This window comes from Sipha flava, unplaced genomic scaffold (assembly GCF_003268045.1).
Source record: "Sipha flava isolate LNK unplaced genomic scaffold, YSA_version1 263_pilon_pilon, whole genome shotgun sequence".
In the NCBI taxonomy this organism is placed as follows: Eukaryota; Metazoa; Arthropoda; class Insecta; order Hemiptera; family Aphididae; genus Sipha; species Sipha flava.
The window spans coordinates 265,241-287,081 of NW_020272925.1; the positions used below are offsets into that span (position 1 = coordinate 265,241).

General features: G+C 26.4%; 1 protein-coding gene across 1 annotated transcript in view; it reads left to right on the top strand.

Annotated features, from left to right (window-relative positions):
• Positions 1–21,841, top strand: part of LOC112685051 (disintegrin and metalloproteinase domain-containing protein unc-71) — a 236,039-nt gene that overhangs the window by 127,389 nt on the left and 86,809 nt on the right. Inside the window, 1 exon segment of the mRNA XM_025556814.1 lies at positions 11,750–11,800. Within this exon segment, the coding sequence (XP_025412599.1) occupies positions 11,750–11,800 (51 nt within the window).

Here is a 21,841-nt window from a genome sequence, read left to right on the forward strand (position 1 = left end):
TACTAAGGGATCTGATAGGAATGCGAAAAATTAAAATGAAACTATAAAAATAATTTAATTAACTTCAACATTTCTGTATAATAAGAAGTTGAAAATATGCAGAAATTCTTAATAATATTGAATTTTTGTTTTCTACATTAATATAACATTGAGTTCAATATAGATTATAATATTGTGTTACAGAATAACTGAAAAAACCCTAAAGGCAGACTATTTCATAACACAAACGCATAGAGTAATTTGATGGTAATAACAAAACTTAGAAAACCTAGATGATTACTAACTGTAAATTTATGTTGATAAAATTATTAGACCTATCCGATAATGTATATACTGTTCAATTATCAGCATTTGTTTTGCTTTTGTGATTAATAATTTTTTCTCTGTACATGCATATTATAATAGTGTAAGAACTAACAAATAAATACATAACAAACATTATAACATAATATCCAACATATATATGTCTTATAATGTTTATATTGGCAATATTCAATGTTGGATTAGATTTCAACAAAATATATATTTTTTTAAATACATTCATATTTCAAAAAAGATAATTTATTTTTATTAGTTTTTACTTATTTTTAACTATCTTCAAACACTTTAATAAATTGATCAACAGTGATAAATTCCCCTCATTATTCTCGGTCGGTAATTATAATATACTTTCAGATCTAATATTGTACTCTCATAACATATTTATCTTAACAGTAATCTTAAAATGTATAAAGTTGTTCTTCTATATTATTATCTAGAAATTGTTTTTCTTTCAAACTTTGAAACAAACATTTCATCTAAATGTATATAATTAAGTTATCTGATTTTCATTTTATAAATTTTAGTTTGATTTCTACCAGTTCTACGTAAACAACAACCATATATATATATATATATATTCATATGCCATACCATTCGGGGTTCATATTGTTATACTTGAAGATTGAAAATGTTTGAATTAGTTGATTGGATTTTGTTTTTTCTTTTCCTCATAAACTAAATTTAACTGTAATAGAAAAAAAGCATATAATAAAAAATAATGCACTATTCGCGTTCAGCTGGTGATTTAGCTGTGTTATATAAAATTACAAGATTGAAACGGTTAGAAAGTGTAATGAATAATACAATGTTATTTTTTTTTTTTTTGTATAGAAATATTAAGGCAATTATTGTACATAATTAAGTTAAAATTTGATTTAATTTGATTTGGTATACAGATATATTGATGGTATGTTTATGGAAGGTTAATTTTATTTAGAACGAAGATAAGAATATGCGAGTATAATTATAATAAGTAGATTAATAATAATTAAGTGAAATTTAGAAAGAATTTTGATAGCAAAGTTTCGATGACGGAAACAATTATTATTGTTATTTTCAAAACCAGGAAGTGTATGTTTGTAAGAAGTAAGTAGGATTTAAATTTGTATTTAAAAGATATAAAATTTTGCGTTTTTGTGGAAAACGATGGATACTGGATTAACGTTCGTGGAGAGATTTAAATGATGAACATCCTTTGAAGTTTACCGTGTGATGGTTTCCACACAAAAGGCACATTTGGCTGGACAGCTTTTGTCTTGCATTCGAAAGTGAGTTGTTCGTCGCCTCAATTGACACAGCGTGAATGGTGACCACAAAACCGTCGAGTATGGCCGTAGGCCTGGCAATTGTGGCATTGAGGTGGACTCCAATTTATTTTGTACGGGTTTTCGATTTTAACCTGATTTTTGAATAGAGATGAAATGTTAAATATGTCATTATTATAATCGGCAAGTCATTTTCAACTTTCAAAGATATAAATTTTAATTATCAAATGAAGATTTTTTAAGTTAACCATGATTGAATAGTACATTTAAATTAAAATATTTTAATTAGTAATTATTTGTAGTCATTAGTGCATGGTGTGGTCTTAATTAGTCTGGTCTAGTACGGTCCTAACATACAAAAACTATTGAATCGTCGGGTTGGTTTGGTTCAAACATTTTTAGGAGTATTTCGATCCAGTTTTCAGATCAGATGTATTATTTTCAGTTCGGTCCGGTTTCAAAAAAAAAAAAAATGAAAATCAGTCCGGTCCGGTCTCAGTCCGGTCATGGTACTTAAAATCTAAATACAAATATTGTTATGTAAACAAATAAAACGAAAAAAACCTACAGCTTTATGTATATATTGATTTATAAAGTGGGGTAATCTAGTTCAGTGTAATACTAAACGCATCATATGGTATGGTTTGGGCTAATACAGTCTGAACCTTACGAACCGGTTCATAAACCGTCCAAAATGTTTTATGATCGAACCGACAGTCCGGTCCACAATCTACTTTATTAAATGTTATTTAATTATTGGTTCAGTCCGGTCTAAAAATTATATGAAGTTATATCAGTTCAGTCCAATTTTGGTCTTTGATTAACGTTTAAGTGTGGTCCGGTCCGACTTCGGTTCCTTAGTAAAATTTGAAGTCCGGTTTGGTCCTTTAAATAACGAACCATGCAGATCACTAGTAATCATTGACAAATTAGATCTTACAATTTAGACAAGCAGATTTTTATTATAAGTTAATTATTCACATATTTCGACAGAAAAAATATTTAAATTCATTTTTTCATTACTAAAAATCCTTTTATTGATACTTAAAAATAGGATGAAAAGAGTACCAATTTAATGTTTAATATTGAGTGCATATAAATTATGAAAATATTTACGTATTGAAAAAACTTTTAAATCAAGATACCACAAATACTGAAACCGATTGACTTTCTTTTTCTTTTTTCATTCATTTTTTTTTTTTTTTGATTTTTATGCTGTACCATTATAGTCGATTTAACCGAATAAAATGTCACAGTATAGTGGAGCAGAATGAAATTAGTCTAATAAAAATCAAGTCCTTAAATTAAATCAAAAATAATTTAAAAAGTCAAAAATGTAATTGTTGGTACTTTTAACATCATCCCTTAAAATATTATTATAAAAAGTTTTTTAAAAGTTTTGAAAACAATACTTTCACATATTTTTTGTCTTAATCTTTGATATTATTCAGCCTATATTATATTATATATATTATATATATAATATAATATATTATATAAATTATTTAAACTTATATATATATATATTATATTTACATACTAACACATACACACACAAAAGCATTTTAATAATATTCATAGAAATTCTATGAATAGAACTCGTATATTGTTATGATTAATTTACTTATTCATAGAACATATACATAAATATATATATACTTATACGTTGAAATATAATTAAATATTTTTGTCTCATACGCTATGGATGATTTTTATTATTACTTTAATAAAAAACAAATGTTACAAATGTTCTTGACAGTGTTGTTGGAATTTTTAATGATGATATATTTATACATCTCATTTTTTTTGTATAACATAAAATAAATATTTTCATTCCTGTCATTTGCAACAAGTCTTTTGAAGAAGTTTACTTAAAAATCGATTTTTAAAAAGATATTTAATTATATTTTTGTTTGCGTGTTATCTGAAACATAAAATGTCTTTCCGGTTGTATTAATTATTTATTATAGTACACGTTAATGCGTTCATTAAATATCTTAGATGACTATATAATAATTAACGCTAAAACATCATTAAAAATATATTTATAAAGGTATATTATAACCAGATCACATTAAATTAATCAGCGCTATGAAACAATGTAGTTTACCTATATTATAATAATTGCATCATTAAATTAGTAAAAATATTATCTTAAATTTCACGAAAATATGTACCTTATGTAAATATGTTTTTTAGTCATTTGTTTTAAAACACAATATGTATAGATATCATATGATATACTATGCAGTTTTAAAGTTATAATTTTATTTTTATAATACTAACATTGTAAATTGAGTAATATTAAATTCATCAAATTAATAAAAGTAAAATTATTATGCTTATTTTTTAAGATCAAAATCATATTATATTTTAAGTATTATACAAAGAGAAAAAATAATGATTCCATTATGCTTTAGTATGTTTTTTGTTCACTTATAAAATAACTGTCCTTTACATTTTATTATTTTTGGTACTAATACCAAAATTGTGTACATTGTTTTTCTTTTTAATACATAGTTTATTGTCTTTTATAAATGATGTAAGTATTGTGACTCTATGAGTTTTGAATTATTACATTTTATTGCACTCATTATTAATAATGCCCAATATAATTTTGTTTTTAAAAATAAGTAAAATAGTATTTATGGTTAGTCTAAAAATATTCATTTTTATAAAATATGAATACCAAGAGAACACTATAATCAAAAGTCATGTTCAGGTATTGTTAAGCGAAAATTATATGATGCTATGGTGCATAGATAAATGTTGCTACCTCCCAGGTCGAGCACAAATAATAATTTACATATTTTTATAATATTTAAAAAAAAAAGAAAGATGTTTACTACAAATATTAGGCGGTTGTTCCAAAAATTTACTTTTACTGTAATTTATATTTACATTTACTGTTATTTATTTAATATAGTTATTATTTTACAAAATATATTTTAGTGTCTTTAGTGCAAAATTGTTATTACAATATTAAATAAATAACATTTTATGACCCTTTAAATATTTTTTATAACCATAAAATATTGATGTTATTGTAGATACTCTAGTATTAGGGATTTTTTTTCATTCTTTGACAATTCTTGTAATTTAATATTTATTGGGGCATCTGTTTGTTTTTATCGGTTGGTTAGTGAACCTTGGCTTAGCTTCTAAAAACCCTGATGGTCATCTATCCGAATTGCCGTGTTGCCCAGAGATGTTTAACTGAAGTTAATCAATGTACCAAACCATATCCCTGTTTAGGGATTTTTATTCATTCATCTGAGTGCATAATATGATTTATTATTTTATCAATGTGTAAGCATTAAATAATCATAGGATTTTAAAGTTTTTTAGTGAAAATAAATGTAATAAGAATTAATGTGGTTCTTCAAATTAATAAGTATTATTATTTTTACCAAATACACACACACACACACACACACACACACACACACACACACATGCACAAACATTTCCTGTCTTGTTTCGCTCAAAATTTTAACAATGGAATTTATGTTAAACTGTTTTTCTATGCGATTCGTCTTGTCGTTTTTTACTGATCGTAACTAATGCTATGTATTGTAATCCGTCAAACGTATTAAATTATAGTCACCGATGATGGCAATGATCGATTTGCGCATAACCATATTTTTATTATTCTCCGGTCGAAGATTTGTGATTTTCATCGCAACCAATAATTCCACCGTCAATGGGTCGCCTTGGCGCCATTGCTGTCTGTGCGATAGGATATTATTAATAATTTACTACGGGGATCGAACATTATATAGCATAGTGGACGCTGCAGATCGGACAGGTAATATGTCTCGATCGGGTTTTATTCATAACTCTCGAATGGTTTTAGTTCAGCTGCGTGAAGTCCTGCACTTGGCCTTCTACCCCGCAATCACGATCCAACCGTTGTCGATTGTACAATTTAACGTCCATACGAGAAAAGAGAAACGATAAGGCAGTAACAGCAGTATAATATTTAGGTCATTCGTACGAGGGTTAAAAAAAATATGGTATGCATATAAGATAACCAACAGAAATATATTTTAGGTGCCGTAGTGTATCCGCTGCAGATAGCCGATGGCATTTGGTTTTAGAATTCCTACGCTTTACCGTAAAATTTTATCAGGCAAAGCGTTTGAATTGTAAAACCGAACATTGGCACGTACACCAGGGAAATTTATGGAATCGCAGCTCAGCCGATGACAACATAATGCTTTTATTGCATGTTAAATATAAACATTACATTACATGTTAAATATAAACATCTCAGGTACGTTTTCATTACATGAATGTAAACACTACATTATTTTGTAAATAGTTACGTTCGTCTATTTTGGTACTTTAAGTGTGTAATAATGCGATTTTATAATTATATTAAACTTTTATGCTTCTTTAATTACAAAACATATGAACAAAAATTAACTAAATGTAATGCTATCTGTATTATTTACATAGTAAAAATTATTATTTTTTTCTAATTATATAACTACATAAGTATAATACTAAATAAGAATGTATATATATATTTTTTTTTGATGATGTAGTTTATGAGTTAAGTACCTAAAAATGTGAGTTTCACGAAACATAATTATTTAAATATTAATTATTGATTGAACTTGAAAGAAAAATTAATATCCCACTAATCGTTGTTTATAGAAAAATATAACGTTGTAAATTGTTTCATCGAGTCTTTTGTATAAGTAAATAAAAAATATAGCACATGACGTTTTAGTGTACAATTTTATCAATTATATTTATTATGTATTTTAATATAATCTTATACATACATAATAATATTCACTTATATATGTGATTTTTCTTAAACTTAAAGCATCATGCATTTGTTGAAGTTATTACGTATTTATTTCATAACGTTATTTTCGTACCTACTTAAATATTTATATTTACTGTTTTAATTATTTATCTTCTTTCCTTTATCTACTCTTTGAGAAGTCTTAGCCATTACCACAACATCACAACATCTATTCCAGTCATGTTCTACATCTTTCCAGTTCTCAATACTCAGCCTCACCAAGTCTTCCTCTACTTCATCTAGCCATATATTTTTGATCTGCTTCTTGGGCTCTTTCTTTGAGGTACTAATTCAAGGATCGCTCATAGTGGTTCATTTTCTTCTCGGTACATAATGTATTCGAGCCATTGTATCTTCTGACCTATGATTAAGTTAACTATCGTTTCTATTTCAAACACATCCTGCAATTCTCTGTTATATCCCCTTCGCCAATCTTTCGTACGGATGTATAATTAAGGTGCACAAATTGTTCTCCATACTTTATTTTCAAATATCCTCAGATTTTATAGCATTGTGCCAATTGTTGACTAGCTGTTGTTGATGCCTCACATAATTTAATTAGTATAAATAATTTAAGTATATTATCTCATGTTATTATAATGGAGGTGGTAAGTATTCAAATATGTTACAGCCTTTTAGACGTTCCGTAGTAATAGTTGTGTTTGATTAGTTTCATAATTGGGTAGGCAATTATATGTAATGGAAAATAATTTATAGGGTATAAATAATTTCGAGTGACATTATCATAATAGTATGAAGCTCATACCATTTTTGTGTATTCAGTTTAGTTTTTATTCAAACTTTTAAGATAATTAATACTGTTATAATTTTATTTTATTTTTCGCTTCCATTATATGAAGTTGTCATTAAACTTTATTATGGCATTGTTATGTATAATTTTATGTTGAACTTGTTTTTTTTTTTTTTTTATTAAGATTAAGACGCTATTTTAAATCTAAATTAAAATACATTAACATAATTATTCATATTATATAGATAAGTTAATTGAGAAAACACATTTTGGTTTTTTTTTTACCTTGTGTAATTAATTCATAATATTTTAAACAATCTTTCAAGACAATGAGTATACTAAGGTATCTATATTTTATGTTATCATTATATTTTATTGTATTATGATACATGTATTGTATATATATTTATAATCATAATTTTAATGTAATTTAAAATTAACTATAATGAATATGATATAAAATAATATGAAAAAATGTTTTATCTAAAAAATTAGCAGAAATATGTTCTTAATTAACTTTTAGCCGTTTAAAACTGTTAGGTATATCTAATAAGATCGGTAGACCAACAAGATTCAATGATTATATTTCTTTGTTTATTTAATCCAATAATTGACGATTTAAAATAAATTTGTAATTAGTCTCATAAGAATGCTTTATTGGGAGCAAACATATTACTGTGTGCTATTAGACAAACAGAATTTATACTAACATCATATAAACCGGGAAACGTGTTAAGTATATTTTACCATTAAGTAAGTTTCTTCAGACAAAGAATATAGATCTGATTGAAGCTATTTAATTCACTGATGATGTGGCAAATATAATTAAAAACTATATTTGGTAATGAAAAATCTAAATGTAATGACTTCAGCATAGAAATATATATTACTCGTATAGTGTACAAGCAAAAAAAAACAGATACGATTTATTGGTTGATTTGCCTGAAAATTATTACAAACTATCTCCATTCAATCTATTTGTAGTTAATTTCTTAAATCAATTAAACGAGTGATTTTTATTTCACAAGTTTTTAGTTGAAAATGTTAACTTTATTTCACCATCATCCGATTGTAAGACTCGACAAAGAAAAAATAAAGCACTCATTTAAAATATATCGAAATAATTTAGATGCAGCGAGTTAACAGCTGTAAGTGAAATTGAAATATGACCACGAAAATGTGCAAGTACTCAAGATTTACCGAAAAATGCTATTGAAGCTTTTCAAAAATTGAATATATAAATTTTCTTTTATACTTTCAAACTTCTAATTTTATCAACTCTCTCAGTTATAAGTTGTAACTTATAACTACTAGCTGTGAACGATATTTTTCAACATTTAATAGAATAAAAACATATTTACGAAACACCACGTGTGAAATTAGATTGAATGGTTTGATAATGTTGAATATACAGCAATATAATGTTACATCCTGATGATGTCCTAAATAAATTAGCGTGCAAAACAAGAAAACTGCGGTATAACAAAATTAAAAATATTTTTATGTGTATCTGTTATATACATATAAACTCTAAACCCCTCTCCATTGAACATTTTTAACTACGCTTATATATGTATGTAAATTAATCTAAGTCTTGTTGGTAAAGGTTGCAAGGATAATTTACGATCCATACAAAAATTAGAAAAATACGATTGATAATGTACTTTTATTTTATAAATTATAATTGTGAATTTATGTTACGAAATCGAGCGATAAACAATAACGAATTTCATGCGAATACTCCATCGAATGGAGAGTCGCGAACAAGAAAACCAGTTAAAAAAGTTAGCACAGTGTATTTATTTCTTATATCCAATTGAAAATTTAACTTCGTCTCGAAACTTTTAGGAATAAAAATTTACAGATCAAAAAGCAACTGCAAAAAAATATTATGGTCTTTTTGGCCTAAAGTACTCGTATTTTCTCTTATTTACATTCGGTAAAGAGAATCTGCGATTGATTCGAGAAATAGCGTGTATGCATGTGCATGTAAAAATATACGTTTATATATAATAAATATGTTTATGTATGGGTGAACATTTGAGAGAAAAGAATTCACACTATAGTAGTTAAGGCACCACCGAAAGAGGACACGATTTGTTTCTGTTGCCACAACATCCTTTTGGCAAGACCAATTTAGAACTGTCTATTTTTTGTGTGTGTTTGTATATTATACGTATTTACGCATAGTAAATATATATATGTTTACAGATAGGAGGTCAGTAATGTTCTATAACCGCATTCAGTTCTCGTTAAAAACTTTTGACCCCCCACAAATGTCGTCTCCACTGTCACCTAAAAACTAAGGTTTAAATCTCTTGGGTGAACGTAAGCTTCCATGCATACTATATGCCATCTTCCCTTTGTAGTTATTCCAATTTTACGGACTCAGTTTTATACAGCCTATATTAGTGGGCTAGTCTAAAATCCAATAAAGACGGAACAAATAGACAGGAAGATAATATATTGTTTCGATATAGGTACGTGGCTGCTCTTTTTCGATTTTCTTTTCCTTTTTCATTCAAATGTCAACATTCAGACAAAGTAATATATATATGTTTGTGTGTGTGTGTGTGTGTGTGTGTGTGTGTGTGTGTTTGTGTATGTATGTTTTTTCTGTATTTATATACGAATTGGATTATAGTGCATTTTTTATTATAGTATTATAACATAAAATACACGTGTAAGTATAATATCAACAAATATTAAGAGTCAGTTGTTGAATTGGTTTTAATTAAATAAAAAAATATGAGAAATATATAAATGATCTTAATAAAATCAAATAATATAATCAATATGTTCCATGTTATACATTTTGAAATACATATTATTTTTTTAAATTATTTTATTACATGAATACATATATACATTTATATATACAAAGAGACCCTAAAACCGATTGTATTCTAATATAAAATATTTGTGCAATTTAATTTAAAATTATTAAAATTACATAGAAGATATCAACCAAAAGATAGAAATATTTTGAGTAGATAACTTATGTTAACTAATATACTTGTTTTTTTTTATTGGACTGAAATCATCTTCGAATTTTTATTTTTTCATTTTTTGGAAGTACGTTGTATTTGAATAAAAAAATATAATGTACCAAAAATTCTTCAAAGTCAAGTGAACCATAAGTCATAAATTCCAGATAAAAGACTGCCCACTGTTCTATCTATTGATTTATTATAAAAGTATTATTAAACATATACGAGAGCTAAATGTCATAATATAATACTCGTACAACCCAATTCATTTCATTTTGATTAAACAAATACATAGCTGAATTTGTACAGTATAACATAATTGGGATTAAATTATTAATATTTATATTGAAAATGTACTTGTTTTACACTTCTTAGTACTAAACGTAAGGAATATGATTTATGTAATGTACATTATGCCTGAACCCTTTTATGTTTTTTGAGTAATGTGAAGTGTTTTCATTGTTATCACTTATGAGTAAGAAATACGATCATAGTATTCTTAATAATAATATTATGTTTATGATGTAAATTCATTAAATTAATAAAATAATGATAAAGTTTAATAACTATGAATTTTATTAAAACATGGTGAAAGTTGTTTGTGTTGTTCATAATTATTTTCCTAACAATAATCAATCGTGTACTTTGTGCGCATTGTATGTGACGTAAACATTAACCATTTGAAAAATATACTAGGTTTTATATTATTTTCGGTTCTGTGAATAATGTGTATGTTTTATAACTCTAATAAAATATTTCATTTATCCAAACCATGCGGTTGTACTTACATGTTTTATTGTAGATTTCTTTGGGGTTTTATGGTTTTTTTTTTCGCTAATATTTTAAGAATGCCTGTAGAACTGGTATTCATAAATTATTCATATATTACTTTCGTGTACCTGTACAAATATAAATCCTCGTCTTGCTCTTTGAATACAGAATAATATTCGTACTTTTTGTGAAATATTAGGACGTAATTTCTTTTTTTTTTTTGCAACCCTATGTTTCGATGCTGGTTACCAAAAACGTATAAAATAAACGTAAAAAATTCGATAACTGAATACTTAGGTTGGATCAGATTTGTTCGTATTTATATTTTCGTTGATAAATTAATACTATTACTACGGTTAAAAATGTACAGTTGTTGCAACATTTTTCAGAAACCGAAATGATTTGAAATATTAGTTAAAAATGTGTTTCATTAAAACAACCCGTTAAAATGTAATTTTTTTTTTTTTAAATTACGTACAATTTTTGTTCTTTTTTATAGCTTTGTATTTATATATATACACATAAATATGTTGTATGTAAAAAATAACTCAATAAATCTATTTATTAAATTATTACTTATAATTATTATTGTTTTACCTAATCATTTTATAGCAATTGATAAGAATTTATTATATTTAAATTATTTATTTAAATCCTTATAACATAATGAAAATCAAATTATAATTTTACCTATAAATTTCAAATTATTTGTTGAAAATGTGCATATTTATAATTCGTTTTATAACAAATATTATCTAAATTATTGTTATTATTATCGAATTATGGCGTCATCTAAATTATGTTACTGATCTTTATGAATGTTTTGTTTCAGAAGCAGACTATACGCTGGACGATTCGTATTGGAACCAGGAGAGTCCCGTTGGTGAGTTTCAGTTGAATTCACATTACATTTTCCTACGTTCTGTATTTTCATTATTTTGACAAATTATGAATTTTTATTATAACAATAATTATTTCTATAAACAAACACATACACACACATTTTTTACCCACGTCGACCAGTTTACCCCCTGTTGCTAATAATTTATGCATTCAAATTACTCCCATGCCCGTTGTTATTAATTTATTTCATTCGTATGCGTCCGGTGTACAAACAAACATAACACTCATTTATCTATTCTGTATTCTGAACGATCTATGTGTTAAAAACGTATTAAACACGCAGTTAATTTATTAAAACGGGACAAGTATGACTTGCAATTAGTGGTTTTTGTAGGGTTATTCAACCAGCAGTATAATAAATGAACGACACAACGATATTTCTGGTACCCTTCGGAATTAACCAAACTTAGTTTAACAAACTCGTTTTCGTAAAAAATATTTCTATTATATATAGTCAATAGAAATTATAAATATAAATCCGTAGAGCCTAGTAATAATGTGAATTAATTTTGATTTTAAAACTTTAGCTTTTAAAATGTTCAGTACTCTGTATAATGTAATTAAAATTACTTATTAAACAAAAGTAATGATAATAAACGTTGATAAATAGGTAACATGGATGAAGTATATTAAAAAAAAAGTTTGTTTTAAAAAAATATGGGTAAAAGTTTAATGAATATCCGTTACTAAACAATTAAAACAATTAAAATTAATATTGGGAAAAAATTATTTTCCTACACGTGTATAACACGTGTACACGTTTATATTCGTATAACTCAACCACGGTTTTATAATTAATTCTATACAGTTAATTTGTTAAATAGTACAAGTATACCTATATATCATAATATAAACTATATAAGTGTATATTTTTTAAATACATAAATTATATGAACGTCATAAATTATAATTTATGACATACATGTAGTGCAACAATTGATGGTTACATTAAAGATTGAAATTTTACTATAGGTACTTAATTTATATTGATTTTCAATATATATCTATTAGGTGTATTAAACCTTTTAAAATTCCGTTGTATTCATGTTCTGATTGTTGTACCTATTATTCGTATTTTGCACTTAAATGTACGTATTATTATTGATCGTAGCTGACTTTTTAGATTCCGACGGTATTGTGTAGGATTATAGTTAGCCGTCTATTTGGAATGAATCAACTACAGGAAAATTGTTGGCCATTGTGAACATGTATAGTATGCTCCTATAACGTGGGCGGTATACTCCTAACGCGTGGGTGTGGACCATATGAAACTTTTCAGCTGATGAAAACGTTGAATCGTGAGTTGGTTTTGGAATTCGAAACCGATGGGGGATGTGCTGATAAGAATTTTGATTCCCAGAGACGACAATAAAGGAAGGAATCGCATGTGCAACGAACACTTCATAAAGTTTCCATGCGATAACAAGAGGTATGACTTAATTTAAAGCACTCATGCGTTTAAGACCTTCAAAAGTTCTCAAAACTACTGACTTTTTGGCACAAAATATAATTCATTTAATGTACATATATTGACAAGTTTTCAATCATTGCTATAAATAATTTTTTAATTCAATATTTAGATTATAAAATGTATTAAGAGATATTCATATAATTATGGAGAAAAAAAGGAACAACTTTTAAGTTTCTGATGAATAGATATGAAACGAGTATATAATTTATGCTTTATTTTTTTAAATTAAAAATCGTGTGTTATTCTATGATAAATGCAAAGTCAAAATAAAAAAGTAGTATATTTTCATTGTTCTGACCTACCTATAAGTATAAATAATAATTTTAACTTGTCAACTGTCTAAATATACTGACTGATATCCAAATGCAAGTTAATTTATATAGAAAAAAAATTAATTCTCTCAATAGTAAAGAATCTCTTTGACAATGAATATTTTATCATGCAAAATAATAATATTTGAAAATTTTCGTACACACATTTGTGGTACTCGTTTTCAGAGATACAACATATTACGGTTACAAACTTACTTACTAATTTAGTATATATTCTAATTCTGCTGATAGCATTGGAATGGATTAAATATTAGATAATAGATTTGATTTAATAAACGGAATTTCAGGATCTTATATAAAATCAATGATATCAATTATTTTTATCACTTTCATTCAAACGAGTTTCATAACGCCTTTGTTTAGTATATAATTTACAAACTATCAAGTCACGATAAAAATTTAAACAAAAATATATGTGTAATTATTGAATAAATAATGAATTTTTAAATACCTATATATGTATCGTGGATGATCATTTAAATTATTATTTTTATAAAATTAGATAATATAAATTCATTCTTATATATTTATATATATATATGCATAAAATTATAACCATAGCATACAAATATATTAATACTTAAAACTGAAAGTTAATTATATAATTATAGAGAGTTGAAATCACTTGATCACACATTAAATTTATATTACTTTATTTTATATAATTTGTTTTTCTTATACTTTTTTTATAAAATCGAAAATCAAAACATTTAGTTTATAATAATGTGAGCTGCACATGAATTTAAATAAGTTTACATTATTGATAAGATTTAATGTTCGAAGACATAATAGTTTTTGAATTTAACCTCTAATACTATTTATCCATGCATTAAACATAAAAATCATGTGAGTATCGACAACTTAGAAACATATTATTTATAATCACAGATCGTGTCGTATTATAATTTAATTAATTTAGAGTACAGAATCATAGTTGTTTAATTATAAAAAAAAAAAAAAATAAATCATAGATTTTATTCGCATGCCGACATCAGTGTTTATTTTTTTATAAATCAAGTGACCACGTACAATGACAATAGAGAACTGTTTGAAAGTTTGAACCGTAGTATGACATTGGCACTCATGAATATAGTGGAATACAAACAAATTACATGGTTATGTGGTGGTTGCGGTGGCGTCGTGCAGTGGTTACTTTGATGTTTTAATAATATCATTTTGTCGCAAATAATGTGATTGTGGTGTCAGAGGCAACGGCAACAAACCGAAAACGTGTATATCGGTACGAGAGTATGTAAGATATAAGTTACAAACTCGGGCAGTATGTTTATAGTTTGGTGTTTTATGCGGGACAGGGCAAGCGAAGGGCTCTCGACCCAGAGAAAACGGCCGCGATGATGGTGGTGGTATATATAACAAAATTATACCCTCTTTTTCGACCTGCCAGCAGAGCCATGCACTTGTGACATTTTCAACAATGCACAGGGTGTACGTAGAGTGAGTACAATAGGAAAGGAAAGGACGTCATAAAGAAAAACGATACTTAGCCCCCTGGACTCGGGTAACACTCGACTTTTAAGACAATGGGTCGAGGGTTACAGTACGAAATTGTATATACGAAACAGGCGGAGGACTCTCTTTTCTATGTCAATTGGCGAGAGGGCAAGGGTGACCTATTATTGTTATTATTACTGTGGGTCGTATCCACTGTCGTCACCGCCATCATGTTCCTCGCGAATGGCCGTCAGTGTGTGTAGGGCTATACATTGACAACCTTTTCAAAGCGAACTACTCGGGTCACCGATATTTCTGGTTGTGCTACGATGGAAAGAAAACGAGATAGGAATGCGCGAGATAATAGTTGCACTTAAAATGGAAAATTATTGTTTTTTTTGTTCACAATAAAACTATAATTATAAATAAAATAATGATTATAAGCTAATAGTTCATAAATAATTGCTAACGTTCTTCTAAAAAAAACAAAATGTAACATTTTATTTTGTATTTAATCTATACACGTGGCTACATAATGTAGTCCAAAAGTAAAAATATAAAGTTTTAGTGAAATATAGAATTTATAAAATACAAATTTTACTAATGTTATTGAATAATATTGGTAATATTATAACAAATTATTATGGTATTCATGATAACTATTTATAGACTAGATCGTTTTTTATAGTTTTGATTTGGCACTTTGATTATTTATGGTTTCAACATGAAAGTACACTAGGTAACATAAACCTATGTTAGTATAAATATCTTCAAAATTGAAACAATTGTAAAGATCAATTACACTACATTTTATATTGAACAAGACTAAATTATAATTTTATACTTTAAAAAAGGCACTCGTAGTTTTAAAACGTTAAACGTATTTATTTATTTATTTGAAGAAAAACCAAGATGATTACCCAAAACAGAGGAATTTATTGGATGACAACAAAGTATTACAACTATCGCGGTTATAATTGGTGCAAAAAAAGTATAACTTCGATGAAATCAGAATAATTTTTGAGTCTCAAATACAGCTGCTGGTATTATTAATGGGTTAAACTTATTGTTTGAAAAGAAAATATTTTTGTTTGAGAGAACTTTTTCGATAAATATTTTGAGATTAACTAGCTTTAAATACTGCATTTGACACGCTAACTAATATATTAGCATTGTTGCTCAATGAAATAAATTCTCTTCAATTTTATCATATCACCCCTCATTTTCGAATACTATGTTGTCCAATACTACATTTTTTATCATTTTTTCTTAATTTGAACTTGCTAATTGTTTATTCTGAAAGAGTTATATTGTGTGCAAAAAACGTTGATATCAATGAAATGAATTTTCAGATTCAAAATAAGATAGCTGGTAAATTAATGACATACAAGTCGATTGATTCCGTTATTAACCAAGATGATGTTGTCAACTATCCATTGGAATTTTATTAAATTCACCGGAATTGCCTGGCTTACCACCTCATAATTTGCAATTAAAAATCGAATTGGTAATCATTATGTTGCGGAATATTAACCACCCACGTCTTTGTAATGGCACCCGAATTGCGGTGAAGAAATTAATGAACAACGTCTTCGAAGTCACAATTTTGAAACGGAAGTACAAAGGCGAAAACGTTTTGATTCCACGGATTCCTTTGATTTCGAACGATTTCGACTTTAAACGGTTGCAATTTGAAGTGAGGCTAGCATTTGAAATGTCGATACATTAATTTTAAGGGCAATTGCTAAGTGTTTGTGGCATTAATCTTGTAAATCTATGTTTTTTACATGGCCTGTTCCCGTGTCGAATTACCAATAAAACTATTTATATACGCGCGAGAAAAAAAAAACAAAGAATATTGTACGAGTATATCATAAAGTATTAGAATAATAAACACACTTTTTGAATTATTTTTTTTTTATTAATTATACTAATTCGAATTCAATATTCATTATTAAGTTAGGACAATGTCTGTCGGGTCAGATAGTATAGTATAATATATAATATTATTATATTATAATAATATTAGTTTCTCTTGATCTGGATTATAATTTAAAGTATCTAAAGATTTTAGTTGCCATATTGTTATAAATTAGCTGGAATTATTTACCTAGAGATTAATTTTTTCCGTCTGTCATCATTAATTTCTTTTGCTATAAACTACAAGAATAATTACCGTTCTAATATACGTATACTATTATTATTTGGAATTAAATTTGCATCTGAACGTAAGCAAATGGGAAAGTATGGTATAATTTTTTTGCTCACGTTTAAAACGTAATTTGTACCCTTATGGTACTGAACCCTCTGAATGACCAAGAAAACGTAGTAAAAAATCATGGGTAACGTAGTTTTTGATAAATTTCTGAATAGAGTGTGCTCTATGGGGGACACTCTATCGAGTTAAAATGAGTGCCTTAACCCACGTCAGCTACGTAGTTTTTGTTAAACATCAATAAATATGTACATTTTTAATTGGGAATTTATTTTGTGAATTTTTAAAGGATTCTATGAAAATTTTTTGTTATGACATACATAGCATATTGTTTTCTACTACACTAAATTGAATGTGTGACTCAATAAATATACAATTTATGTATTAATAACTCTGATTTAAATATTTAATGATAAACAATAATAATACTCTTCACAGCATTATTATTATTATACATTAAGCTCATCTGTCTGAGCATTATTTTTATAAATTTATAAAATTATTTAAATCTCAATTAACATTTAATATTTATTAAATATACATATATAGTTATATTTAATAATCATTTTTATAGTAAATACAACACTAAAATATTTTAATTATTTCGAGTTAACCTAAGTGGCTTGGTTTCTAACATATATAAATACCAATAAAAAATTAACTTTAATCAATTTTCATACATAATATAAAGTTAATAGCCATAGAGATACACATTTAGCTTTGTGTGTACCTTTAAATAATTATGATAGGTAATGATTAATTTTAAAGTATATGGTCTGTATCGTGTTTACAACCACTTAAAATTATTATTGCTACATAATATAATGATAACTATTATTATTAGAAAATAATTTTTTAAACATTTTTATTTTAATGACAAGAATTTGTTTCTCATAAATTAATTTCAAATTAATATAGTTTATAGTGTTTAGGGTATCATATATTTTTTATAGTCATAGAATTATTTTATTTATTAGAAAAATAAACATTTGGTTCATACAATATTTTACACTCTTGAGTGCATGTACTTGATTTTTTATAAAAATGATAATATGTATGCTGCGTAATAAATAAGTATTGTTGAATTGATTTGAATATGGTTTCAATGAACAGTAAAATCGAGTTTTCAAGTTAGTAACCCGGAAACGATTTGTTTTTGTGTTGTTTGTTTGTTTCGAAGTTTTCATGCAAAATATTGAAAAACAGCCAGCCAATTTTCTCAAGCATTATTTATGATAAAACAAATAACAAACAACTGATGAAATATGAGTTCCTTTTTCAATAGTATGCATAGAAACAAATGACGTAAATAATAAAATGAATTAATTTTGATTTTGATTAAAATTTTTATAAAATTAATTTGCACTTACTAAAAATTATTATCTCTGATCAGAAGTGTTAGATTCATGTATTCATGTATAATAAATGTTTTCGTAAAAAAAATAAAAATTATTTACCTGAACTAAATTATAAAAAAAGTGTAAATAAAATAATATATAATATAAAAAAATATTAATGTTCATTTTTACTTATGTAATATGACGACTTTACTTATGTGACGGTGGCGGCCTAAATTTTTAAAGAATAAAGCCAAGAGAGAGATAGAAATATAGTTGTTTTCAATAAATCAATATTATTGACTTACTTCAACCATACTACTTGTTTAGAACTTAATAAAATGTTCTGAACCGTATGTTTTTATATATGTTTTCCTATACAATTTCGTAACGAACCGAATAATTGTAAAATATACAGAAAATACATTAGATATTTTTAAAATTTTAAACTAATTGTCGGTTTTATGTGCAATAATACCACTAGAAGAGTTTGTGAAATATTCTATAACACAATTCATAACGATAAATAATTCTTGTAAAATGTATATAATTTATCCATTGAATACTGTATGGTAATTTATAATTTAATTATATTTGACGAGAAGAGCGCATTACACATGAATCATTAAACTTTCCTTGGCGGCTACCACGAGGTATGATGCATAAATAAAAGGCAGTTATAACCTTAGGATTTAATTAAATAGCTGGATCGTTTATTAGTGCCAAGTTGAATTGATTGATTAATTGTACACACGTTTTTCTTTTGATCAAAACAATCATTCAAAACATTTATATACAAAAATTATGATTTTTATAAAACTATATCCTCATTGCATACTCTCATGAATTATTTTTACCAGCACGAATAGCACTATACAGTTACACTAGAAAAATTTTCATTCGTAAGATGCAGATTTCTTAATTGTAGATTACGAGATTTTTTTCCATTGTAATTTTACCAACTTTCCCCCTTCTCATCCACCAACACCACGCATTATTGATTGTTAAACTATCAAAATATTATTGATCAGTTGTGCATTGATTGTTAAGAACATGTATTACTCAACAACAGTTTACTCCAAATGCATGTCCGAGAAATTCGGTTAAAACTTTAATGCACAAACACGTGTTTACAAAGTACATTATTATGATATCATCTAAACGTTACCACAGTCATCATATTTGTATAGTTGAAATTATCATCAAACCAAATGGTATAAAAATTGTTACGTTTTTGAGTGACTTAACTCCCCCTATACATAAGGGCAATTCAATGATAAAACGAGTAAAATTTATAACAACATCACACGCCATCGCCGCCGCCGTTTATGAATATCTCGTAGAACACAGAAGAACCTAGGAGCGTGTGTGCACGTTATTGCCACAGCCGCTGTCCCTATCTGTACAATGTTATAACACGATTGTGATTTATAATAGTCCTAAGCTCTGCACCCGACAGGCTAAGTGTGCGAATAAATCTCTCGACAAGCGCCTTGTCTTGAAAGCGACAGTCCGGAAAACAATACTATACTGCACACGCATAGCTCGGGAAAAAAGAAACCGTTTCTATGTTAATAATCTAGCAAAAAAAAAAAATAAAAAAAAAAATAGGCTGGGATGGAAGGAAAAAATAGTAGTGGTAGCTTCCGAAATAATGTATGCGTATAAAAAACAAAAACCGAGTGTTTAACCGGAATGTCTTTCGCAATGGAAAACTTCTACCCCATCTCCCGCAGCCATAATATCCTTTCCGGATGTCGACGCTTTAGTAGTATAGCTGCTGTTCTTATGCTGTCGTCACTCGGTTAAAGTATAATAATATATTATAATGTCACGAGTGGAGTCGAAACAAAAATGAACATCATGGAGCATTTTTACTATTTTTTATTCTTTCGTCCTGACATTTTCCAGTAAACCATCACTAGAACCATACTGAACAGTATAAAAAAGGGCACTTTGAAATTCAATATATACAATATATTATTCAATATCAGATACTTTCAATAAATTATTCTTAAATAATACTATTTTTTAAATAGTATTTCTCACAAATCCTGAGAAAAATCATGTAATAAAAATTATTTTTTTTTCATATTATAACACGCTTTACATGTAAATTTTACTTGATTAATAGGTAACGTTTTTAATTTTTATTTTTATCGAATATATATTGAATATTAATTATTTTATTAAAAATTAAACCAATTTATTGCATTCAAGTTGGAAAAAGCTTATCTAAAAATCTCACCTAACCCATCTGTTATGCATGCATTGATGAGGAATCTATTAAATTCCAAAATTTAATTTTACTCCTAAGTACTGAAATTTGACAGCCTCCCATCTCATACTATGTTTATGTTATGTAAATATTTCCCTTATCACATTTGTTTATTACTGTAGATTTTTATATTTCAATTAAAAATAAAATATTATAAAAAAAATCACTTGAAAATAATATTATAATTGGTTATCTATGATATTTATTTTATGTAAATACAAATCATAAATAAATATCCAAATAAGAAATTTAATAGGTATATCATTACTTTTGCACGTTAACAAATTGGTTTTCAATATCAAAGTTTCTAGTTGCTACTTTTATAATATTTTTATCATTTATAGCATACGAGTATAGAAAAGTACGTGTATTATTTACTGATGTACAATATTTCAACATATTTTATGTACTCGTATTAGTTGTAACGTCTTTATCATCGCTCATTTTTTGTATGATTTATTTAAGACTTATGCATCAATGTGTATTTTTCATCATTTATTATTTCGCTTATTTACATATACATACACCTATAGTCGAGTATTTTTTTTAAAATATTATCACGTTTTTAAATTTCGATCCATGAGAATTATTGATGGTTGCAAAATTATTGTTGTTATTTATATCATTCCAGATAAAACCACATACATATGTATCAGCTAGATATTTTTTATTTAAACGTTGTTCAAAAATATTATATTTCTTATACTGATAATTCTTGATTCTATTTTTTTATTTTGTGATAAGATGTATTTAGCAAAGATTTCTTGTATCGATAAAATTATTTGTATCATTGGAATATAAAGATATATAATTTAAAATTGATTTTTTGAGAGGTAAGATTTTTTGTTAGAATTAAAATGTAGTTAATTTATTTAACTCAATACTTATTTAAATCGAAACAAAGTGTATATTCATAATTTAAAAACCTAACTAATA